General features: G+C 39.5%; 1 protein-coding gene across 6 annotated transcripts in view; it reads right to left on the reverse strand.

Moving 5' to 3' along the window:
* The window catches only part of MYO1B (myosin IB), a 264,196-nt gene that overhangs the window by 40,564 nt on the left and 201,981 nt on the right, over positions 1–21,651 (reverse strand). For all 6 annotated transcript variants that reach the window (XM_050969467.1, XM_050969466.1, XM_050969465.1 and 3 more), the window contains 8 exons: positions 15,449–15,553; positions 12,541–12,603; positions 10,572–10,772; positions 7,752–7,978; positions 6,614–6,814; positions 5,093–5,186; positions 4,316–4,465; positions 1,820–1,888 (listed from right to left, as the gene is read on the reverse strand). In XM_050969467.1, coding sequence (XP_050825424.1) covers positions 1,820–1,888; positions 4,316–4,465; positions 5,093–5,186; positions 6,614–6,814; positions 7,752–7,978; positions 10,572–10,772; positions 12,541–12,603; positions 15,449–15,553 — 1,110 coding nt within the window. The remainder of the gene's footprint in view (positions 1–1,819; positions 1,889–4,315; positions 4,466–5,092; positions 5,187–6,613; positions 6,815–7,751; positions 7,979–10,571; positions 10,773–12,540; positions 12,604–15,448; positions 15,554–21,651) is intronic.

The following is a 21,651-nucleotide window of genomic DNA, read 5'->3' on the forward strand; positions in this document are numbered from 1 at the left end:
CTGAAGAGAGCTCCACTGAGCCTGCCTCTCTCCTCCTGAGGCATGCTGGCTTGGCACGGGCGAGCGATGGTGGGACATCTCTCTCGATAGGAAACGGTGCCACTGAGGTGAGGACACACGCATAGGTCCCAAAGCAGGTTTTCCCCAAGACCGTGGCACCGCTGGAGCCAATGTGGGCAGGCCCAGGAGTGTCAGGATCTCCTGAGCTGCCTGAAGGGCTTCGCACATCGATGGCACCTGAAGCTCATTGGGGCCTGCACCACTATCTGGAGTAGCAGGCAAAGTACAGGATGGGCTGCACCACTTGACTTGAGCTGGGGCCCGACTTCCTGAAGGGGGCATTCAGCTGCCCAGCATGGGTGGTGGCTCACCCCCAACCCTCTCCTTTCCCTTGTGGGAGGTAGATCGTCCCTTCACATTCTTCTTCTGTTTCATAACCAAAGCCGTGGATGGAGAGTAGTGCCAGCTAGTGGATGGTGCTGGCGGAGCACTGTGCACGGAGGCCACGGTGCTCGGCGCGGAATCGGACTGCTGCTCTGGTGCCGGAGTAAGTGCCAACTCTACTAGAAGAGCTCTTAGAGTGATATCGTGCTCCATCTTCATCCTAGGTTTAAAGGACTTGCAGATACGGCACTTATAATTTATGTGCCCCTCACCTAAGCATCTTAGGTAGCTGGTACGTGGATTGCTGACGGGCATAGGCCGTTTACAGAGATCGCAGGGCTTAAAGTCTGGGGACCAGGGCATGCCCCATCCCCTGGCTGAGTCCCAGTCAGAACTAACAAAGAGTTGAGAACTACTACTAAGGGTTTAGCAAAGAAACTACTAACTATATACACAACTATTTTACAGGTTTTCAATGACTGCAAGAACAGAGAACGAAACAATGCTAGCCGAAGCAGCAGATGTTCCAACACCATCACTGGCAGCAAGAAGGAACTGAGGGTGGCGGAAGCTACTGGTGCCCCTCACACTGTGCCATGTAGGTGCCACTCCAGAGGAGACCAGAGCCAGTCCTCTACGGAAACTGCTAAGGGAAAAACTTCAAGCACAGGTGCATGTGGCAAGCACACACAACTCACATGGAACAGACCAACTACACAAATATAAAGAACCAAGGTTATATCTGGGTCGCTAAACCACTATTAATCTGAGTTTGCACAAATAATTTCATGTTCTCAATTCTTTTAGGCCATGCAATAGCATAAACTGGCACCTGTTCTACAACTATTGGGACTATCCTTGTAGCACACGAAGAGTTAACTTTGTGAAGGATATAACAATACTAAGATGCCAAGATTTTTTCCCCACAAGATAAAAAGTGGGCTCACCTCTTTCCTGAAACTAGGTTTTAGGTGTAAGATTTTAGATATCCTCCAGTACCTGTCTGAGCACTAAGGAAATCTCATTTTTATCACCTTGCTCCTTATAGTGTGTGTCATGGTCACAATTCTTCCTTCAAGAGCACTGGACAGGATTCTTTGAAGAGAGGCAATACCACAACAAGTTGGGGTTGAAGATAGGGTGGCATAATGGGAAACACTCTCTCCAAGGGCCAAGTATACTATATCAAGAGCATTCCCACATCCCCAGCAGGCACAGACAACTGAATTCAGGACAATCTGACCCAGGACCTGGCTGACCCATAAACTTTATAAAACTGTGTTCAGTTTTGTCTATGATTTGAAAGTCTCTAAATCGGAGAGTGCATCTGCTACTTACCACTCATCTCTCCTCAACTAAGACCAACATCCTCAAATTTTATTAGCCTAGGCTAGCAGAACCCAAGGCAGTCTCTGCTTAGTGATGTCAAACTCACCTTCCATCCTCTGATGTAAGATTGTACTACGATGGCCGAACTCTTTATCCTCTGATACTTCTTTTGTTGCTGTATTAAAAATCAGTAAATACAGTTCAGCAGAGAAAGTCGTGGTTTTAAAATTGCTTTACATCAAAACATTTTTTAGTAACATCTAACAAATATATTCATATAGCAATTTAATCAAAAAACTAATGGAGAAGAGTGGGTTAATTTCTGAACACAAATGAGGGTATGGATTTCACATCTAACTCAAGAGGAAACAAACACACAGACAGCAGAGTACATGGACAAGGCCACTTTATACACAAAGAAAGACTAACTTCCTGGCCAACAAAGGAAAGTTATGTGAATTAAATATGAACAGTCACTGTTTTGTCATCTTTCCCACCAACAAAATTGTTCAGATTGTCACAAACGCTTTGCTCCAGTTTGTCAGCTGAGCTTGCCATTGACAATCATAAGGCTTCTGTTGTTCTTCACACCCACTGCCCTCTTATAGTATCAGTACTGATAATAGTTTAAAAAAAGATTGTTTGCTGATGCCGGACTGGAATGCTATCCACCTAAGTCAGTTTGATGTACACCCTCATTCCAATTTCTTGAACAGTTGAACATTTTCCTCTTAAGATCAATAAGATCCTTACTTTCTAGTAAACTGCTGGTTAATCTAATACCCTATCAGCAACAGGCTGAGGGTTCTGCAATGCAACATGAAGGGCCAAATACTCAGCTCAGCACCCAGTCCGAAAAAACTGTGCTGGTCAGTTCTGCTGAGGGTCGGGTGTGGGTAAGAGGAAATGAATCTTGCATTGTTCCTTTAAGATTGATATTTCTAACAGAAATTTCAAGATAATCTAACATTCTGTTTTACAGCACCATTGAGGGTAACCTTAAAATTCAGGCTCTAGTTTAGCCCTTTTCAACTGCTGATAATCAAGAAGTCCAGATGTTAGAAACCCTTCCTCACACGCCACAAAGCTAAGGAGTCATTCCATGGCCACTACTGTAGCTTCAACCTCCTCCCCACAATCCTCTCACAGACAACACTTTGTGATGGGTGGGTTCAGTTCTGTGAAGCAGCCGATCCCCTCATCAGACCCTGAGCTTTACTCAGGCAGGGGATGTACACCCCTTATGCAGCCTCTCAAATGATGACCTCTTCGTGCCTCAAATCACATCAGTTCTGATACAAGATTGCTCTTCATATTCAAAAAAAGGGGCAGGTTTGCTCCCAGGTAATTTTTGGGGCACTTCAAGGAGCCAAATGACTGCATTTTAACAAAATGACCGCTGTACGGTTCCAGTAAACCAATAGAGCTCTCCAGATTCGGAAATATTATTCCTAATGTTCACACAGGTTTGGTCAGGTCAAATGTTAGTTTTTCCTTTGTTCTCATTTTCTTATATCAACAGGCCTGCAAATTACATCTTTGACAACTCTATTTTTAAACCATTAAAGCTCTACTGGTATACTCAGTAATGTAGATACATAGCTATAATGCAATCCAATCCTAATGTTGGCTGAAGAAAAAAGGAGTGAATTAAACTAGACAAGTTTGTATTGGAAATGAATTTTTACAGTTGTAACAAGACAGTAAATGAGTTATTTTGAGATATAAATAGCCACATACTTTCTAATTTTCCAAGACAAGTTAATCTTTGACTGACCTCCTTGTTCAGTCGAACTGAATAGAAGGCTTTCAAGGCCACGTAGATGATTATCAAAAACTGTGCATCATCTGGGATACACTAATTTGACAATATCATAACATTTATTTAAGGGGAGCTCTGTTTCAGTGTGATGTGCTATTTCATCAAACCTTCTCCTGGACTTTCATAAGTCTTGATAATGTATATTTCTTTACAAAAGGAAATTAAAAACTTCTCTTACTAACCGGAAAAAAGATTGAAAATGCTACATCACTTGTGTTCAGTTCATAATGATGTGGAAGATCCTGTCTACAACAAAATTTGAAATGGTCTTAGAACTATACTAGTAAGAACCATTTAAACACAGGTCTTTATGAGCCGTACCTAATAAAATAAATCATTGGGACGCTCCCAAGCATTCTTGTGCCTCAAATTTAAAGGCTTCAAATAGGACAAAAGACAAAACACACCTTATAGTGATAGAATTTCACATACAGTAAACATACACATTACTATACTTTTGTATGCACCAGTTGCCTGTTGGTATATGCTACAAAGTTTTGCACAGTGCAAAGTCTGTTGAACTATAGAGCGGTCCCACCATTAGTGCTGAGAAAGCCTGTCTCCAGATGGTTGAACTAACCAGGATACCTTGACAATCCTTTTCACACAGATCACGTACTTCATCATGAGCCTATTTAACTCAGTTTACTTGGTGGATATTTTTGGTGCCAAATACAGACATAAAATTGGATACTTGCATCACTTTCATCAAAGTGGATAAAGAAAAAGAATCATTAAGTACTAATAAGAAACCCCTGTTTAATAAAATGTGCATCTTACTGCATATCTCCTGTACCAGGAAGCAATCACAATCTGGCTCCTTTTCATTAAAAGGAAATGTGTCCGACACTTCCAGCCTCTGTAAATTTTCTGAATGAGTGTGGCCAAGTCCTCTAGACGTTGCTTTCTCAGGTCTTCTAATTTGAAGAGCTGAGTTAAAAAAATAAAAATAAATAAAAGACAGAAAACCACAAAAGTGTAACTAGTATGACAAAAAGGGATCAATTCCCTGAGTCCCATGCTTCACCTCTTGAGAAATCTTTGGCTGGCTCATGATTACTGTACATAAATGTGGTATTGATTAATGTATGCCTTACATCCTGAGGTTATTCAGTGGACAAAGACTACATTAGATATTGGGCTGTTGCTGACAATTACCTTCATAGGCTTTTAACTCCCTCCTAACCTCACTTAGATTTATTTTGAAAGTCTTCCTATAAGCCGGCAATTAATCACTTTAATTTCTATACAATGTTTATCACTCTAGTACCAGAACATTGTGTTTGGAGAAACCTCCACTAGTCATCCAGCAAATTCTTCAGCCTTATTGATGGGTATTTGTCATGCAAGTTACTCTTTGATTAGTGCTTAAAGCAGTCTGAAAAAAGTGGGCACTACCACAATCAGGGAGCAGAAACTTTGGAAAGACAGAGTTTAAAGTGCACCACTCAGCAACCTGGTTCCCTTTTATTTATTTAGTGCCAGGTCTGCAACACCCCATGCTTCCCTCAAAAGTACTGACTTCGATTCTGTGGTGGAAAAGATTTGTTCACACACCGTTCTTGGGTTGCGGATGAATATCTTTGATCTGCCAAAGGAATATTCTTCCTCAGGTATTTCCAATTCATTGAAAAGTACCTCTACACCAGCCCTAAGAGAAAAAAATGAGCTATATTTAAAACTCTTCAGACCAAAACATACAGACTACTTAAGAGTTTACACACACACACACACACACACACAAACAGGCAGCATGTTAAGGATGTTTTAAATCCTTAGTCTCTGACACGAGAAGAATGGATATGTAATTCCTTTGCTCATATTTTTTTTATTAAACTTTAGACACAAGAATCATATTTTCCAAGAGTACGGAGCAATTTGTGTACAAAGGGAACAATTACCATTAAACAGTGCAAGCAATGGCCTAGTTTTGACAACAATAATGGTTTTACATTGAAAAGAAAAAAAGAGACAGGATCTCACATGAATGTCGAAATATAATACAGGGGTTTAGATAGCACTGATTGAAGTGTTTCAATCAAATACTACACCTGCACCTGTAAACAGTTTACTCTACAGGGCTCAGGGGATTGGTGATGCTCCACTGCCCTCTGGGGGGTCTTCATACCTGGCTTGCCCTTGTAGGGAGCCTTTGCTGTGGCACACATGGTGCTGGCGGCGCAGGCAGAGACCTCTGCTCTCTCGGTGCTGATGGAGCTTGGGAAGGTGTCAAGTGTCGCTAAAAGTTTGGGTCCCCTACTGCTCCCAGGAGTTGGTGGTGGGTCCTTTAAGGGGCTAAGGGTTCTGACTAGGAACGCATGTCAACGTGGCTCCAGAGTAGCCAGGCGGCATGAATTGAGTCCTTTGTCTGATGCCCCATGGCCTTTCTTGCCCGGTGCTGGGGAGCTATGCTTCTTAGTTTTCTTTTTGGGCACCATTCTACAAATACGACACTTGTCCTTCACATGTGATTCCCCCAAACACTTGATGCAGCTGCTGTGGGGGTCATTTACAGGCACAGGTGTGTTACAGTCTGTGCAGAGCTTAAACCCTGGAGACCGGGCATGCCCTACCTGGAACGAAGTCCCCGATGGGACTAACTTCTAACTACACTTAACTACTTAACACTAACTATTATAAACAACTATTTACAAGGCCCTAAGGCTCAAAGGCAGAAGAGACAAAACTGCTGGCCCTTGCTATGCAAGGAAAGGCACTCCAGCTAACCTCCACGGGCGGTAAGAAGGAACTGAGAGGGCGTAGGGCCAGTGGCACATGATATACTGACGCATGAGCATGGCATTCAAGGGGGCACCACAGCCAACCCTACGGATACTGCTAAGGTAAAAATCTTTGATGATCGCGCATGTGAGCACACATATACCTAGAATGGAATTGACATGAGCAAACACTCAAAGAATGAGAGTTTGAAATAGAAATAGTGAGAAAGAATTAAGCCACACTTGAATAATATTTAATCTTATTTTAGAATTCCTGATTTATTTAAAAATTTCAATATATGTGGAAAGCAATTATTTTATTCACTGAGCTAAGAAGGAATAAGAATGTTTTTCTTACCTAGCAGGTCCTCTCCAATGAGGCCACGTCTGCTTACAAAGCATCTTATACCTTTCTAGACAAAGCTCATAAGGCTGTCTGAATGCGTAGCCTGCCCTTCTAACCCGGACATTCTCTAGGAGACCAAGGTACCGGACCTGGTGACACACTAGAGCTTCATTGAAGATATGTGCAGCTTTTTTGTCATTGGGCTTGATGCATCTGGAAATTGAAACAATATTCTGCATGTTGTAGGAATACTTGTTTATTGTATTGTACATGTAAAGCTATTGTTATAATTTAAATTTTACAAGCCATGCACGATCAGATATTAGTTCATGTTAAATTTAGGTAAATGCATTGTATACAAATGGCACCCCGTTTTCAAATTTCATTTCCTAAAAGCCTACAATGAAAGAAAACTTGCCATTCTAAAATATTAACTATGTACTTGTGAATTGCTGACATACCAAATAGAATGCATATACAATTACAAGTCAGTGAGATATGCAGATAGGCTATGATCCAGCAAAACACTTAACCATATAACTAAGTTAAAGCACATAAATAGCCCCACTGAAGTCAATAGCACTATTTGAGTTCTTAAAACTTAAGCATGTGCTTATGCACTTTGCTAAATTAGGACCATAATTTTATTCAGTTTCTCTATTTTTTTTTTCCTTTTACACTCTTTTGTTTAATGGCCTGCTTGTGGAAGATGTTAGAATGAAGTCTTATTTATCCACAAACAATTATGTGGCATGGGCAGCACGAATGCAAGCTTCCTCACACTGCCCCTACCAATGTGCCTCACCCTTGACTCTATAAGAATAAGGGAGCAGTTGCATTTCTTAGCCAATTCATTCAATGAATTCTCCAAGAAGAGTCCTGTTAATGCCAGCTCTGGTGGAGGATTTGGGGAAGTGTACTAAAACCACCAACTCATTTCATATAGACAATTGAACAAGCAGGAGAGAACAACAATTTTCAGTCACTGCTCAGCTAGACTGAATTTACATCAATGAGCGACAAGAGAGAGGTTTCATTATCTCGAACTACTCTCTGGAGCCATCCATTCTCTGTTTCTTTTGCTATCACATTTGGTTAAAGGCAGACATATCCATTATCATTTCTTAAAAGCTATCAAAGAATAACTTACCTAATATAGTTTGGATTTTTTGTCTGCAAGTTCTTCATCAGAGTAGCTACAGAAGCCTTGAATTGTGAACCTGCTGTTGGGGGTCTCTTTAGGTTAATCTTGGCAGGGTTACCTTCTGGGAATAATGCTTTAATGAGGGAGTGGTTGGCCTTCCACATGGCCTGGGAGAGGTCACGGTAGAGTAGATCATTATTCTTGTCAACAAATCCTTCTACCTGGTACATAACCTAAACAACATAGAAGAATCTCATTGATATTTTGGGATATAATATAGGTCAAAATTAGAGCTGGCCAGGAAGTCCCTCCTCTCCCCACAACCATATGATATTTTCCAAACAAAAAAAACAAAACAAAAAAACCCCAAAATATTTTCGTTGAAATTTTTCTCAACCTTTTTTGAATGTTTATAAAACATACACACAACTTTGTTGGAGGTTTCTGACTTTTCAACAAAAACCTAAAATGTTTTGAACAACGTAGACATTTTCCATAAAGATTTTTTTTTAAAACAAAACAGAAAAGTTAGTAAATTTTCAGCCAACACTAGTCAAAATATTTTACAGGAAATAATACTCTTTAGTGATGGCCTGGGAACTTGATAAGCCTCCTCGCCCAACTAACATGCCAACTAAGTCTCCCACTCCAGCCAAATTAATAATTTCTCCCTTTGGAAAAATGCAGTGATTATTTCCTACTGTTTTAAATCACTACACCAAAAAAACCTTTCCAAAATATCCAACCAACCCACCACATTTATATAAGTTTACTTAAGTAAAACAGCCATTTACAAAGTAATATTAAAAATTACACGAGAAAAATTCCTACATCTCAATTGATATGTACTGGCTAGCTGTATACTCCCCAGGCAGCTGACATTTTAAAAATAATTCTTACACGGAAAACAGCCTGATGACATGCATGGCCAGGAAGATCTGAGCTGCAATTGCAGACACAGGAGGCCTCCAGCAGAGCTTTACCCAGCTCTCCACAGGAGAATACCAGTTTTTTGGGTTACACTCTTTTTTTTAGTCTTGAACGTCTTGGCATATGATCTCTTTGATAATACAGATGCCTTCAGTTTCATGATTTCATTTATTTTTTATGTCTACAGTACACGTAATAAAACTAAAAATTAATGTCACCATATTTTACAGTTGATCAAGTGACCGGAAACATTTCATTTTCCTTTACAAAATGCAATTCTGAATGTCACTGATATGGAAAATATTGGCAGGCATTACTATTGAAAAACATACACAATAACTTAAATAATGATATTTTGAGGTAAAAAAGTTACCATCTTTTGTTAATCAATTTGCCCAGATCAAATTGTCTTCAACCGGGCATGGAAAAACAATGCCAAAATAGTATGTATTGACTGAATGTTCTGTCCAGTTGTGAATGTCAGAACAAATGAGGACTCATTGGCTGCTAGTAGAGACAGATTATCTACCCTAATCCCATTCTAAGTGTTGAGAATGATCTTCAGTTTATTTTAATTTTGATAATCAAATTAAAAAACAAATAAAAATGCCTTAAAATAGCAGTCCAGGGCAGATTACAATCCAGTATAAAATATAACCATCAAACACAAAATATAAATGTCATTAGGATATCTACTATCCCAGTCCGAGGAAACCCTGCTTCCAGCAAACTTAGCTGCCACAGACTAAGATACATAACTGTGATGTCAAGTTTGTGATACACAATCTGGTGAGAAGTTAAAATAATGTTAAAAAGTATCAATACATTGTTCTAACCAATGATGGGTGATTTTTTTTTAAACCTGTCCAAACCTCCACTCATGCACTGAAATGAACGATTTTTCAGGTTCAGATCAGTGGCCTACTGTGTCAATGATTGTCTTATCTTAGCTAACGTAATGATCATGATTTCTTATTTTAAAAAAAAGTTATATGCAAAGAAAATATCAAAAACTTCAAACTGTGAGGCCTGTACTTATTCATGCTGTTTATCTTAGTAAAACACAAAATACATTTCCAAGCCCTCTGTAGCGCTTTATCTTCCATCTATCTAAACACATAAGATTTCAAAATAAAGTCAGCTTCCCTCAAATTTATAAGAACTCCACTTTCTCAGAGTATTAGCCATTTCAGTGATAGCAAACCCATTTTCAGGACAATACTCCATCTTCAAATGTGTGTTAAACTTTGCATCCCTAAACAGGACATTTTTGGTTTCACAACCTATACACTTTCAGTGATTGAGGGCTTGTGTACATTACCGGCTGGATAGAAGGGCAGCAATCGATAAAGTCTAAACACGATAAAGTCTAGACAAGATAAATCAACCGCCGAGTGTCAACTCTAGTACTCCACCAGGGAGAGAGGCGCAGGCAGAATCAACAGGGGAGCATCAGCCGATGACTTACTACAGTGAAGATACCGTGGTAAGTAGATTTAAGTACGTCGACTTCAGCTACGTTATTTACGTAGCTGAAGTTGAGTAACTTAGATTGATCCCGCCCCCAGTGTAGACGAGGCCTAAGACAACAGGAGTTTTCCCACTGATTTCAATGAGTGCAGGATGAATCCTCAAAAATTAAAACACACTGTCAAATAATTAACTTGTCCCTGGTTTATTAATAGGAAGATTAAAGAATATAGAAGTAATTTAATTTTATATTCTGCATTTGACTGAGGCAACTCCAAGCTTCCACATCATTCCTTCATTGTATCATCATTTAGTATTTAAAAGAACACATCATTGTTTCACTTCTCAAACCTGGAGCACATGCAGTTTGGCCTCACATGCAAAAAACACAGGTCAAGCCACAGGGATGTTCTTTTAGCACAGTACCTTGCCAGCATAATGCTGAATTCTGAAGCAACTGTGAGGCAGTGACGTATCATTCAGGAAACGTGAACACTTGCTCATCCTACTTTCAAAGTGCTGATGAGTGGCACAGACTTGGTTCAGTTTCTCTAAAAAGGTGTCATCAGTAACAGTGCCTGGCCTCAGACATTCTTCATCTAGCATAGCCAGAATTCCAGTTTGATTCTGCAGTTTAAAAACAAATTTCCATCTTTCCTTACTGCATTGTTTTAATCTTGTTATGGAGATAAATAAAATTGTGCTACCTTATACAAACAGTAACTAAGATTGAACTTTACTTAATCAAAATATACATAGAATGCAGAAGTCAGAAGTAAGGATCAGCCATATTAGTGCATTTTCTGCTGTTGTTTAGATCCATTAATTTAACAAGTCAAAACTTTGCAATTAGCCTTCCAAATTTCCAACCTTCACATTACAGATGCTTTTTAATGAACAGCAAGGAAGCCATTCCATTCTGAACCCCTCTTTTTAGCCATTTGTAACTTTCTCAAAATTCTTCTTTTTGGACACACAGTTCACAAGCTCGATCTCAGCTCAAACATAAATTTTATTTTGAAACAGTGAAGAAAACTTGTTGAATCATTTTCAAGACACCTGAGCAAATAGGAAAAAAATCAGGTTTCCTCTCAAAGAAAAAAAAAGGTTTTGCATATGGATTTTTTTCTTCAAAATGACATTTTCTCAAGTTCAAATTTAAGATCTAATTCTTCATTGTGAACTAATTCAGCTCTTACATCGAAATTCACCCTCAGCATGAGCAGTAAAATTCTGTTGTCTCTGATAGAGCAGGACCTGTAAAAGCCAACTGTGAACACTCTTCAGTTTGAAAGTGTTTTTTAATTAACTGATAATACTTACAAGCTGCTATATAGTGTTCAAAGCACTTCATAAAGAAAGGAGTCTCCCGATTTTACAGATGGAGTATAACAGGTCAGAAACAGATCGAGGGATAGAACACCAGCCAGACCCCTTACTCCTAATATAGCAAATTATTCCACTTGACTAAAATATACAATCTCCACATTCACACTTATAAGCTTTTGAAGATGATGCACTAACCATTCACAGTATCTTAATCAACATTTAAAGTGTAACACCTAGAAAATGGGCCCTTCTTCACAGCAACTCAAAATCTGCCCAGGTCCCATTTTCCTCACCCCTTCTCCCCAACACACATGCGGTTTCTGAATGTGCATTCTTGAGACTTGAGTCTTCTGACCTGTGCTTTTAACTTTCAACCTAAACTTCATTTTTTCTCCTATTTTGTTTATATAAAAGAGGCTAATCTATAGCTTTCCACTCAAAAGGAGGTAAGGTAATCAATTTATTGGCAAAGCTAGCATTTATTTTGTACTATTGGTTAAACAATGTTTCAGTTTGCATTGTTGTTAAGGAACTAGCACGACATGAAACAGAATGTGTGTTAAATCAACATGAACTACTGTGATTAAGTACAAGCTGTATCAGAAGCATACAATGACTCAATAACTGAGTTGCCTGGTTACCATTCAAAAGAAAACATTATTTACAGCATGACTGGCAGTTGCTCATGTCTTCTCATAAAAACAGCACTGAATCAAAACATTGATTATGTGAAATAAACTGATAATGTATTCTTGTTAACTCACTAATAAGCGCTGTACATCTATAAGAGAAAATTCAATGACATATAAATTCTATCTTTGTCCATTCCATACTTTTGAAATGTTAGATCGTTAGTATAATAAAATAAGTGAACTGTGATTTAATACAAAGTCAGAGGGTCACTTGTTTCTGAAATCAATATTCTAAAAAGCTCTCATTACCAACTAATTTTAATTCAATGCAGTTGCAATATTTCCATTTTATACATCTTAATTTTCAAATTTTAATTCAAATTTTAGACGAATTCACAAAGGCAAAATCTTTGAAAGCAGCAATTACAACTTACATTTTCTATCAGGTCACAAATTATGGCATTGTTGAAATATTCAATATGAGTCCATTCAATGTCCTATAAAAACAAAAAGCATATAATATATGAACTGAGAGAAATAACTGCAGGAGTTCTCTCCATTGGCATGTTTTTATTGCATTCCTATTTATTAAAATACCCTTTTAAAAGTAGCCCTATATATGTAGATTTTTGGATCCTAACATTTTATTTAAAAAAAAAAAAAAAAAAAAGCAATCTACCACTAACATTATTTGGCCAAAATGAATGCCCTTGAATGGTTTCCAGACTTGCTTTCCATTCCCTTCTTCAATCTGTGTCAATTTCCCATGCACTTCATTGGAAACAAGCCAAAATTTTATACTGCAGGGCCTTGGGTCAGTAATACTTTGTGTACACTTACAATGTTTATAAGGAAAAAAGTCAATTTCAGTACAAGAATCTAAGACTAAGATTTTTCTGTTCTTAATTTTCATTCAGGACCAAAAAAAAAAAAGCTAAATTTAGATGAGATCATCTGAAAAACCCACTGAGTTTGGCTGCTATTCAGATATTTGAAAAAATTAACATATTAAAATCAATGATACAACTTCCAAGTATGGAATAACTTAGCCTTACACCAGATGACAATGAATGATAGAAAAAAACCCACGAGAATTTCAGACTTGGAGGGATATAGCAAAATTTATAAAGTAAAAATACAAGCATTTCAATTCCATGCTTAATTTGTATTCTAGAGTGACATCTAATATTTTAGTTTCTTCAGAGAGGCTGAAATTTAATTCATGAAGTAAATTACAGTAATTATCTTTTCAAATGCTTGACCAGTCAATGAAAAAAAAAAACAAGAAAAAAACCCAAAACAAAAATAAAGGGTTTGCCAAAGCTCCACATTGCCTGAGCACTGGCCTGCTAAACCCAGGGTTGTGAGTTCAATCCTTGTTGTGGCCACGTAGGGACCTGCGGCAAAATCAGTACTTGGTCCTGTTAGTGAAGGCAGGGGGCTGGACTTGATAACCCTTCAGGGTTCCTTCCAGTTCTATGAGACAATATATGGAGATATTCCTGTAAGGCAGGAAGAAAGTCTACCCAATTTTCAAACACAATAGTGCCATTCAATCTGAATATAGACAGCACACAAGTATCTACTGTTTTGAAAGATATTTCCTATGGTGCGTGTGTGTGTGTGTTAGCACGCGCGCGCACGCATGTGCGTGATATATATATATGTGTATGTGAGTAGTGGGGAATATTGCTAGAATCAATAAAAACTTTGTAACTTTAGGCACAACCACTGTACACCACCAAAGCATACTAATTTAGGCTCTAAAACTCATATTCACAGTTTATTCTTAAAACAGCATGTACGGCTCATTGTAAGAACTCACTGCTGAAAACTAAGGCCATGTCTACACAGCAAACAAAGACCTGCAGCAGCAAGTCTCAGAGCCCAGGTCAACTGACTCGGAATCACAAGCCCTGTACTGCAGGGCTAAAAACAGCAGTGCAGATGTTTGGGCTCAGGCTGGAGCCCAGGCTCTGCAATCTCACAAGGGGGAATGGTCTCAGAGCCCAGGCTCCAACCGAACCCTGAAGGTCTAGACTACTTTTAGCCCCACAGCGCAAAGCCAAGTCAGTTGGCAGGCTCTGAGACTCACTGTATTGGGATGGTTTTGTTGTTGTTGTTTAGACATGGGATTCTCAACATTTTTCTTTCCGAGCCCCCCCGCCCCCGCTATAAAAATTCCACTATCCACCTGTGCCACAACCACCATTTCTTTGTGTATCCAGCAGATTAAAAGGAAGGGCCAGTGTCATGGGGTAGCAAGCAGAGCAATTGCCTGCGGCCCCACGCCACAGGGGGCCCCATGAAGCTAAGTTGCTTGGGCTTCGGCTTCAACCTCAAGTGATGGGACTCGGGCTTCAGCTTTCTGCCCTGGGATCCAGCAAATTTAACGCCAGCCGTGTTCTCTGCTTTATTTTGATGGACTCCATGAAACCTGCTTGCAGACCCCTGATGGAGAACCACTGGTTTAGACATACCCTCAGAGAAATCTATAAGCAATTACTTTCACCACACTTCATCCCACTTTATCTACCTTACTGACCTTAGAACTATCACTCATCTGTCACTAATATGCACCTATTTGAAAGTTCAGTCTGGTTTACATCCGACAAGATCATACTGTGAAATAAAAGTCTATTTTCTTTTCTATTTTAACTCTATGAGGGAGCTAAAGGGTATCTTGGGAAAACTGCATAGACTGGTTCAAGAGGCCAGTCAAAAGACTGTCACTATGGGCTGAAGGAGTGACCAGCCTGACACTGGGGGATGAAGGAGTGAGATATACACACAGAACTATCATGAGACTGTGATGAGAGGGACAGGCCCTGTGAGAGGACATGAAGTTCTCTGAACCTGCACCAGAGTCACCACGTGGAAGACGGACAACACTTGGTAAGCCAGACCTGCATATAAGCTGTTTATTGTTTAATGTATATTTTTCTCTGTAACACTTTTGCTCTGAATAAATAATACTTTGCTTTATGAAGGGTGGTTGGTCACTGTATAAACCTGTCATTTTTCAGAGGACAGGGCCACAGGTGCTGAACTACCATCCGATCTGCTAAGGCGATCACAGTGAACCACAGCCTAAATCCTCAGCCTAGAAGGGAATGTGTCATGGAACTCTGCCCTGAGAAAGGTAACAGCAGTTTGACACCTATAGCGGAGATCAGAGGTGCAGTTACCTTGGGAAGTCCGACAGCACGTGACGACAAACAGAGCTACTCTCCGTGGCAGGCTCAGGTTCAGAAAGAGAACTCTGGGTACCGTGCCCAGAAAAGGTGTATATTGGTAAGTGGGTAAGAAGTGATCATACAAATAAATGAATTTGAGCATTACCTCTCGTATGTATTCCTCCTGCTCTTCTTTTAGGGTGAGTTCAATGAAGATCTGCTGCAGCTTCTCATTACAATAGTTAATAATGAACTGCTCAAAGCTGTTGTCCTGTAAAATAAATCAACACATTTCTGTTCATTTGTTGCATGTATCGTGCCCTGGAATTCAGTGGAGTAAGTTACAGCAAAGGCCTTTAGTCTACAAGCAGCATTAAAAGTGGCATTTCCATATATACATGCTTGAAAAGGGATTACAATGCAAAATTTAGGGTCAAATCTTCTCATGTGATTTTCCCCACTACAAGGGACTGCAAACTCTACAAGTTTGATTTATGGTGTTTCCTCATCATTTCCTCAGGGTGGGGTGTTAATATGGGCTATTATAATATGATGTGGCAGTTTCCCATGATGCCAGAGCAAAGAGACCATGTAGAGAAGACTTTCCCTTGAACAACCCACTCCTAGCATGTGATACACTGGGAGCACCTAAAGGGAAGTTTCTGCAGGCTCTGAAACATAAAACCATGAAACCGCTTTACCCTGCACAGCAAAAATATAGATGTCACGCTATTCTCTAACATTATGGGTTTTTTAAAAACTGATATGCCTTTGCATTCACTGATTAACCAGTATTGCTTGAGAGAGCAGATACAAAAGTAAAACAAGTGTATTATCAATATTGTTATAAGATCTGAAATAAATGAAATATTACATTTCCCTATGGAGTCTGACTAGCAGCGTGTATGGCCACTGAGATGCACTGTGGTGCAAATTAAACTACTGATTGTCATATTTTGGGTATCACCACAGTACACTTCCAAAATGATACATTTCAGACTCTGTGAAGCTATCACTGGGACAAGTTCCTAAATACTATGGATGAAATTGCAGCCCCACTGAAGTCATTGGTATAACTGCCATTGAATTCCAGGGGGCCAGGATTTCACTTTAAAAGGTTTTAGCTAATATCTTTATTTCAATTATCTTAAATCAAGGCAACCAGTGTCCAGTTATACATTTTCTGATACATGCTTAAAATGTGTTTATTAACAAAGAGACACATTCTAGGCTCTATTTTCTCCTTAGTAAGTGTTCGTAACTCATTAACACTTTGAATATGCATATCTATTAGAGCGATTTTACTTGCAGTTATGTAAGAGTAGTTTTAGTTTTTACTATTATTCTTTCCCTCTTAATTAAAGGCTATGTCTTTGGTTATTCTGGAGGACTGATATTTTGGTAACAAACTAAACCATGAAGTTACACCCGTCACAAATCTGCTGCACAATACTTATGGAGCTGAAGTTACACTGACAAATTTCTTGATAATAAAAAAACCTGCAATTTTTTAAACATCGGTTTAATCAACTAGCTGCTAAAGTACTAAAACCATGATTAAGAACACACTCAAGTAGATTAGGAAAAGCTGAAGTAGCATAGTTACCCATATCAACTTGGGTTTAAGCTAAAGCAAAATCAAAGCTGATCTCTAAGGCTATGTCTACGTGCAGCTGGCCAATTCCTGCCAACTCCAGCTTGCAGAACTCAGGCTGTGGGGATGTTTTATTGTTGTGTAGACTTCCTGGCTTGGGCTAACTCTGGGACCATCCCACCCACCTCACAGGGTTCTACAGCCTGGACTCCAGCCCGAGCTAGGAAATTTACACAAAAATGAACCAGCCCTACAGGCTGAGCCTGCGAGTTCGAGTCGGCTGGCACAGGCCAGCCATGGGATTAACAACAAGAACTACTGTTATAAGATGGAGAGGCATCAGTTGGAAGTAACAGGGGAGGAGAAGGACCTCGGAGTATCGGTTGATCACAGGATGACTATGAGTTGCCAATGTGATATGGCAGTTAAAAAAGCTAATGCAGTCTTGGGATGCATCAGGCGAGGTATTTCCAGTAAAGATAAAGAGGTGTTAATACCGTTATACAAGGCACTGGTGAGACCTCATCTGGAATATTGTGTGCAGTTATGGTCTCCCAAGTTTAAGAAGGATGAATTCAAACCGGAACAGGTACAGAGAAGGGCTATGAGGATGAAAGGAGACTCAAAGAGTTTGGCTTCTTTAGCCTAACCAAAAGAAGGCTGAGGGGAGATATGACTGCTTTTTATAAATATATCAGAGGGATAAATACCAGGGACAGAGAGGAACTATTAAAGCTCAGTACCAATGTGGACACAAAAACAAGTGGATATCAACTGGCTATCAATAAGTTTAGACTTGAAATTAGACAAAGGTTTGTAACCATCAGAGGAGTGAAGTTCTGGAACAGCCTTCCAAGCGGAGCAGTGGGGGCAAAAGACATATCTGGCTTCAAGACTAAGCTTGGTCCAGTTTATGGAGGGGATGGTATAATGCGATAGCCTAATTTTGGCAATTAATTCATCTTTGACTACTAGAAGTAAATAGGCCCAAAGGCTTGTGATGGGATGTTATATGGGGTGGGATCTGAGTTACTACAGAGAATTCCTTCCTGGGTGTCTGGCTGGTGAGTCTTGCCCACATGCTCAGGGTTTAGCTGATCCCCATATTTGGGGTTGGGAAGGAATTTTCCTCCAGGGCAGATTGGCAGAAGCCCTAGGGGTCTTTTGCCTTCCTCTGCAGTGTGGAGCACCGGTCACTTGCTGGAAGATTCTCTGCACCCTGAAGTCGTTAAACTATGATTTGAGGACTTCATGGCTCAGACATCAGTTTGATACAGGAGGGGTGGGTGAGATTCTGTGGCCTGCATTGTGCAGGAGGTCAGACTAGATGATCATAATGGTCCCTTCTAACCTTAAAGTCTATAAGTCTATGATCATCTAGCTGCTGTGTAGACATTCCCAAAATTTTTCTGCCGCCCCTTCAGATCCTAACCCTCCCTCAAAGCTTAATTACAGATCAGGGTTTGGAAATTTTTCATAGCTCTAGAAGAGAAGGTTCAAAATGTAGCATGCATCAAAACTGCACTGGAAAGAAGTCATACTTACTGAAGTCTGTTGCAAAAAGGAAATTACATAAACTGCAATCAGTCTTATACAATTTTCGTAGAACTACAGTATACAAAACTACATTGAATGAGTGCTGACAGATATAAACACAGTAGTACAGTGGCATCTTTTAGTTTACATATCCATAGCTTGATACAGATTCATGTCTGCAGATCACACTAAAGATGTAAAATGCAGTTTGAATGTTAAATGTTACCTATGTAGAGATGCATGTATAGTTATTTTAGTTACTTGGCAATGTGACCTAAAACAGTAGTTCTTCCATGGTGCACTTGTATCTGGTCAGTGAACAGCATTTGACTTGGACAGTCACATATAGGACCCTATGACCATTGTGACAGACCCAGGCCAGTGGGGTGCAGGAGTCTGGTAGAGGGCAAATATACTGGTCACTGGGTGAGTAGTTTTCTGTTCCCTGAGTGACCAGCGCAGGGTCTGCACTAGAGTAGTCAGGAACTTGCTAGAACCAATTAAGGCAGACAGGCTGATTAGAAAACCTGCAGCCAGTCAAGGCAGGCTAATCAGGGCACCTGGGTTTTAAAAGGAGCTCTCTCCGGTCAGATGGGGAGGAGCTATAGGAGAGGAAGTGCGTGTGAGGCGCTGGGAGCAAGAGACACAAGGAACTGAGAGTGAGAGGGTGTGCTGCTGGAGGACTAAGGAGTACAAGCATTATCAGACACCTGGAGGAAGGTCCTGTGGTGAGGATAAAGAAGGCGTTTGGAGGAGGCCTTGGGGAAGTAGCCCAGGGAGGTGTAGCTGTCACACAGTTGTGACAAGAGGCACTACAGACAGCTGCAAATCCATAGGGCCCTGGGCTGGAACCCGGAGTAGAGAGCGGGCCCTGGGCTGGAACCCGGAGTAGAGAGCGGGCCCGGGTTCCCCCCAAACCTCCCAACTCCTGATCAGACACAGAAGGAGCTGATCCAGACTGTGGGGGAGATCACTGAGGTGAGCAAATCTGCCAATAAGAGCAGGACCCACCAAGGTTGAGGAGGAACTTTGTCACACCATTAACCTTGTTACAGGGGAAGGAGCTACAGCACATTTAAGGAAGAATGGGTAAAAGTTTGACATATGTAGATCAACTAAATATATCAAGAGTGATGCCTTTGAGAAGAACAGAGTCAAACTGACATATCTCCTTCGCCAAAGCAGTGGTAAGGTACAGACCATATCCTGAAGTCTGGTAACCCTATGCACCACCAAAAGAATGTTCTTGTAAAAGGATTAAAATAATCCCTAAGGAAGGACAAAGATAGGACTTTACGTTTAAAAATGTATTCCGTAATCCTCAATATAAGCATCTCCATATGGAATAGTGATTAGTACTAAATTCTACAGACTAAAAGTGCATGTATGTTACATATATAAAATGTTTATTATTATTCACACATTGAGACATTTTTCAGATTTGCTTTTTTTAAAATCCAGCATATTGATGGTCTGTTAAAGAAAAGCAAAACCAAAAATCTAAATATTTCTTTCCTTCACAAATTCACCTATAATAGAAAATTAAATTCTATTTAAAAGCGTCAAGATACTGGAATTTGTCACTATAGCAATCAATTTAAGCAGGACATCTTTATTATTATTGGCATTTGCACGTATGACTCAGTCAATGGCCAAAATTTAATTACAACAAAGGATGCAAGAAACAGTGTACTTGAACTTCCACAAGAGACTATTAATACAGGATAACTGCAACTACAGACATACATCAAGATTATTTTTTTTAAGTTATACTTTGAGGAAAGACTTACGTTTCTTTTCACAGCTGTCTGAAATTCTATCCCAAAAAACCCAACTACAGACAAATATTTAATTGAAAAACAGCTACTATCAAGCTATCACATTAACTTATCAATCTATCAGTCTATAATATATTTATATAATTCAGTAATACAACAAAAGTCCTTGAATACGTATATTTTCCCAATTTAGATACACTTAGACTCCTATTGGACAACCATATTGCCATGAAATAAACATGATACTGTATATTTTATAATGCTTCTTACTGAGGCTTTGGTTGGTTGGTTTTTTGTTTTTATTATTGTTTTTTTTCCTAACTATTGATTACCATCGAGCTAAAGACTGTGGCCCACCATACTCCATTAGGGAAAGTGGCCTTAAAATATACTTCCTAGGATCATACAATACAATGCTTTTTCTGAACATTTAGAGCTAGAGACAGTAAGTGCTTTGACGATAATTAGGGATCACAAATAAGGGGGAAAGGAACAATGCCTTTAGATTCAAAGTTCCTCTATAAAAGCTGTTGAATTGCAAATATTGTAAAAAAAAATAAAATAAAATAAAAAAAATCACAACAATCAGAAGCCTTGCACTTTCCAAGCTTTACCAGTGATGCTTCTTTTCCATAATGTAGTCTGTTCTTTTAATGTTGGAAACGTCTATTTAATCATTGCACTTTACAGCAATACTATACTAGCTGCGCCTAGGAAGCCACTGCAGAGCAAGTAACATGACCTTCACCGGGGTAAAGAACCTTCTCAGTCTCTCAGGTCAAATGAAAGATGCTAGCAAATGAAACGTCACCTGGGATAGATACAAACATACATCCAAATCTATAGATGCAGATGGCTAACAACCAACAGCTCATTCTCTCAATCTTTAATTAGTTGTGACAGTGAATGGCAAACCTGAAAATGTAGTCAGACTAGTCCTGTGATACTGTACTAATTCAACATGACCAAATCCATGCCTGGTTTCACACACTCACTCTTAACCTCTTGATCACACACATTTTTCTTTGTTTACTAAGTGTCATACTATTGGGCATCAAAGTCTGCCATATGGTAACATCTTTACGGAGTAAACTCTTGGAATGTAAGAGCTATGGGGCTCAAGTCTGATGTCTGATGCAGAAACATGCTGCCTGTGGGTCAATTAGGCAACTATTTTTCTTACACCCATGTCAGTGTGCTACCTCTTCATGGTCCATTCCCTTTGCTTTAGAATATTAAGCAAAATTAACTGCTAACAATAGTGAGTACAACACATGTTTAATCCTCAATCCAAGTCCTTCAGGGTCATGAATAAGGGTTTCAGTCTCAAGAAAAGTTGTTTATGTTTAATAGTTTGATTTATTTTATGTTAAGTTCTAGCCATGCAACACATAAAATTATCAGAAACAATACAGATGGATATTCCTGACCTAAAAGGACATGGGCTTGAGTAGATACCAC

This window comes from Gopherus flavomarginatus, chromosome 10, assembly GCF_025201925.1.
Source record: "Gopherus flavomarginatus isolate rGopFla2 chromosome 10, rGopFla2.mat.asm, whole genome shotgun sequence".
Taxonomy (NCBI): Eukaryota; Metazoa; Chordata; order Testudines; family Testudinidae; genus Gopherus; species Gopherus flavomarginatus.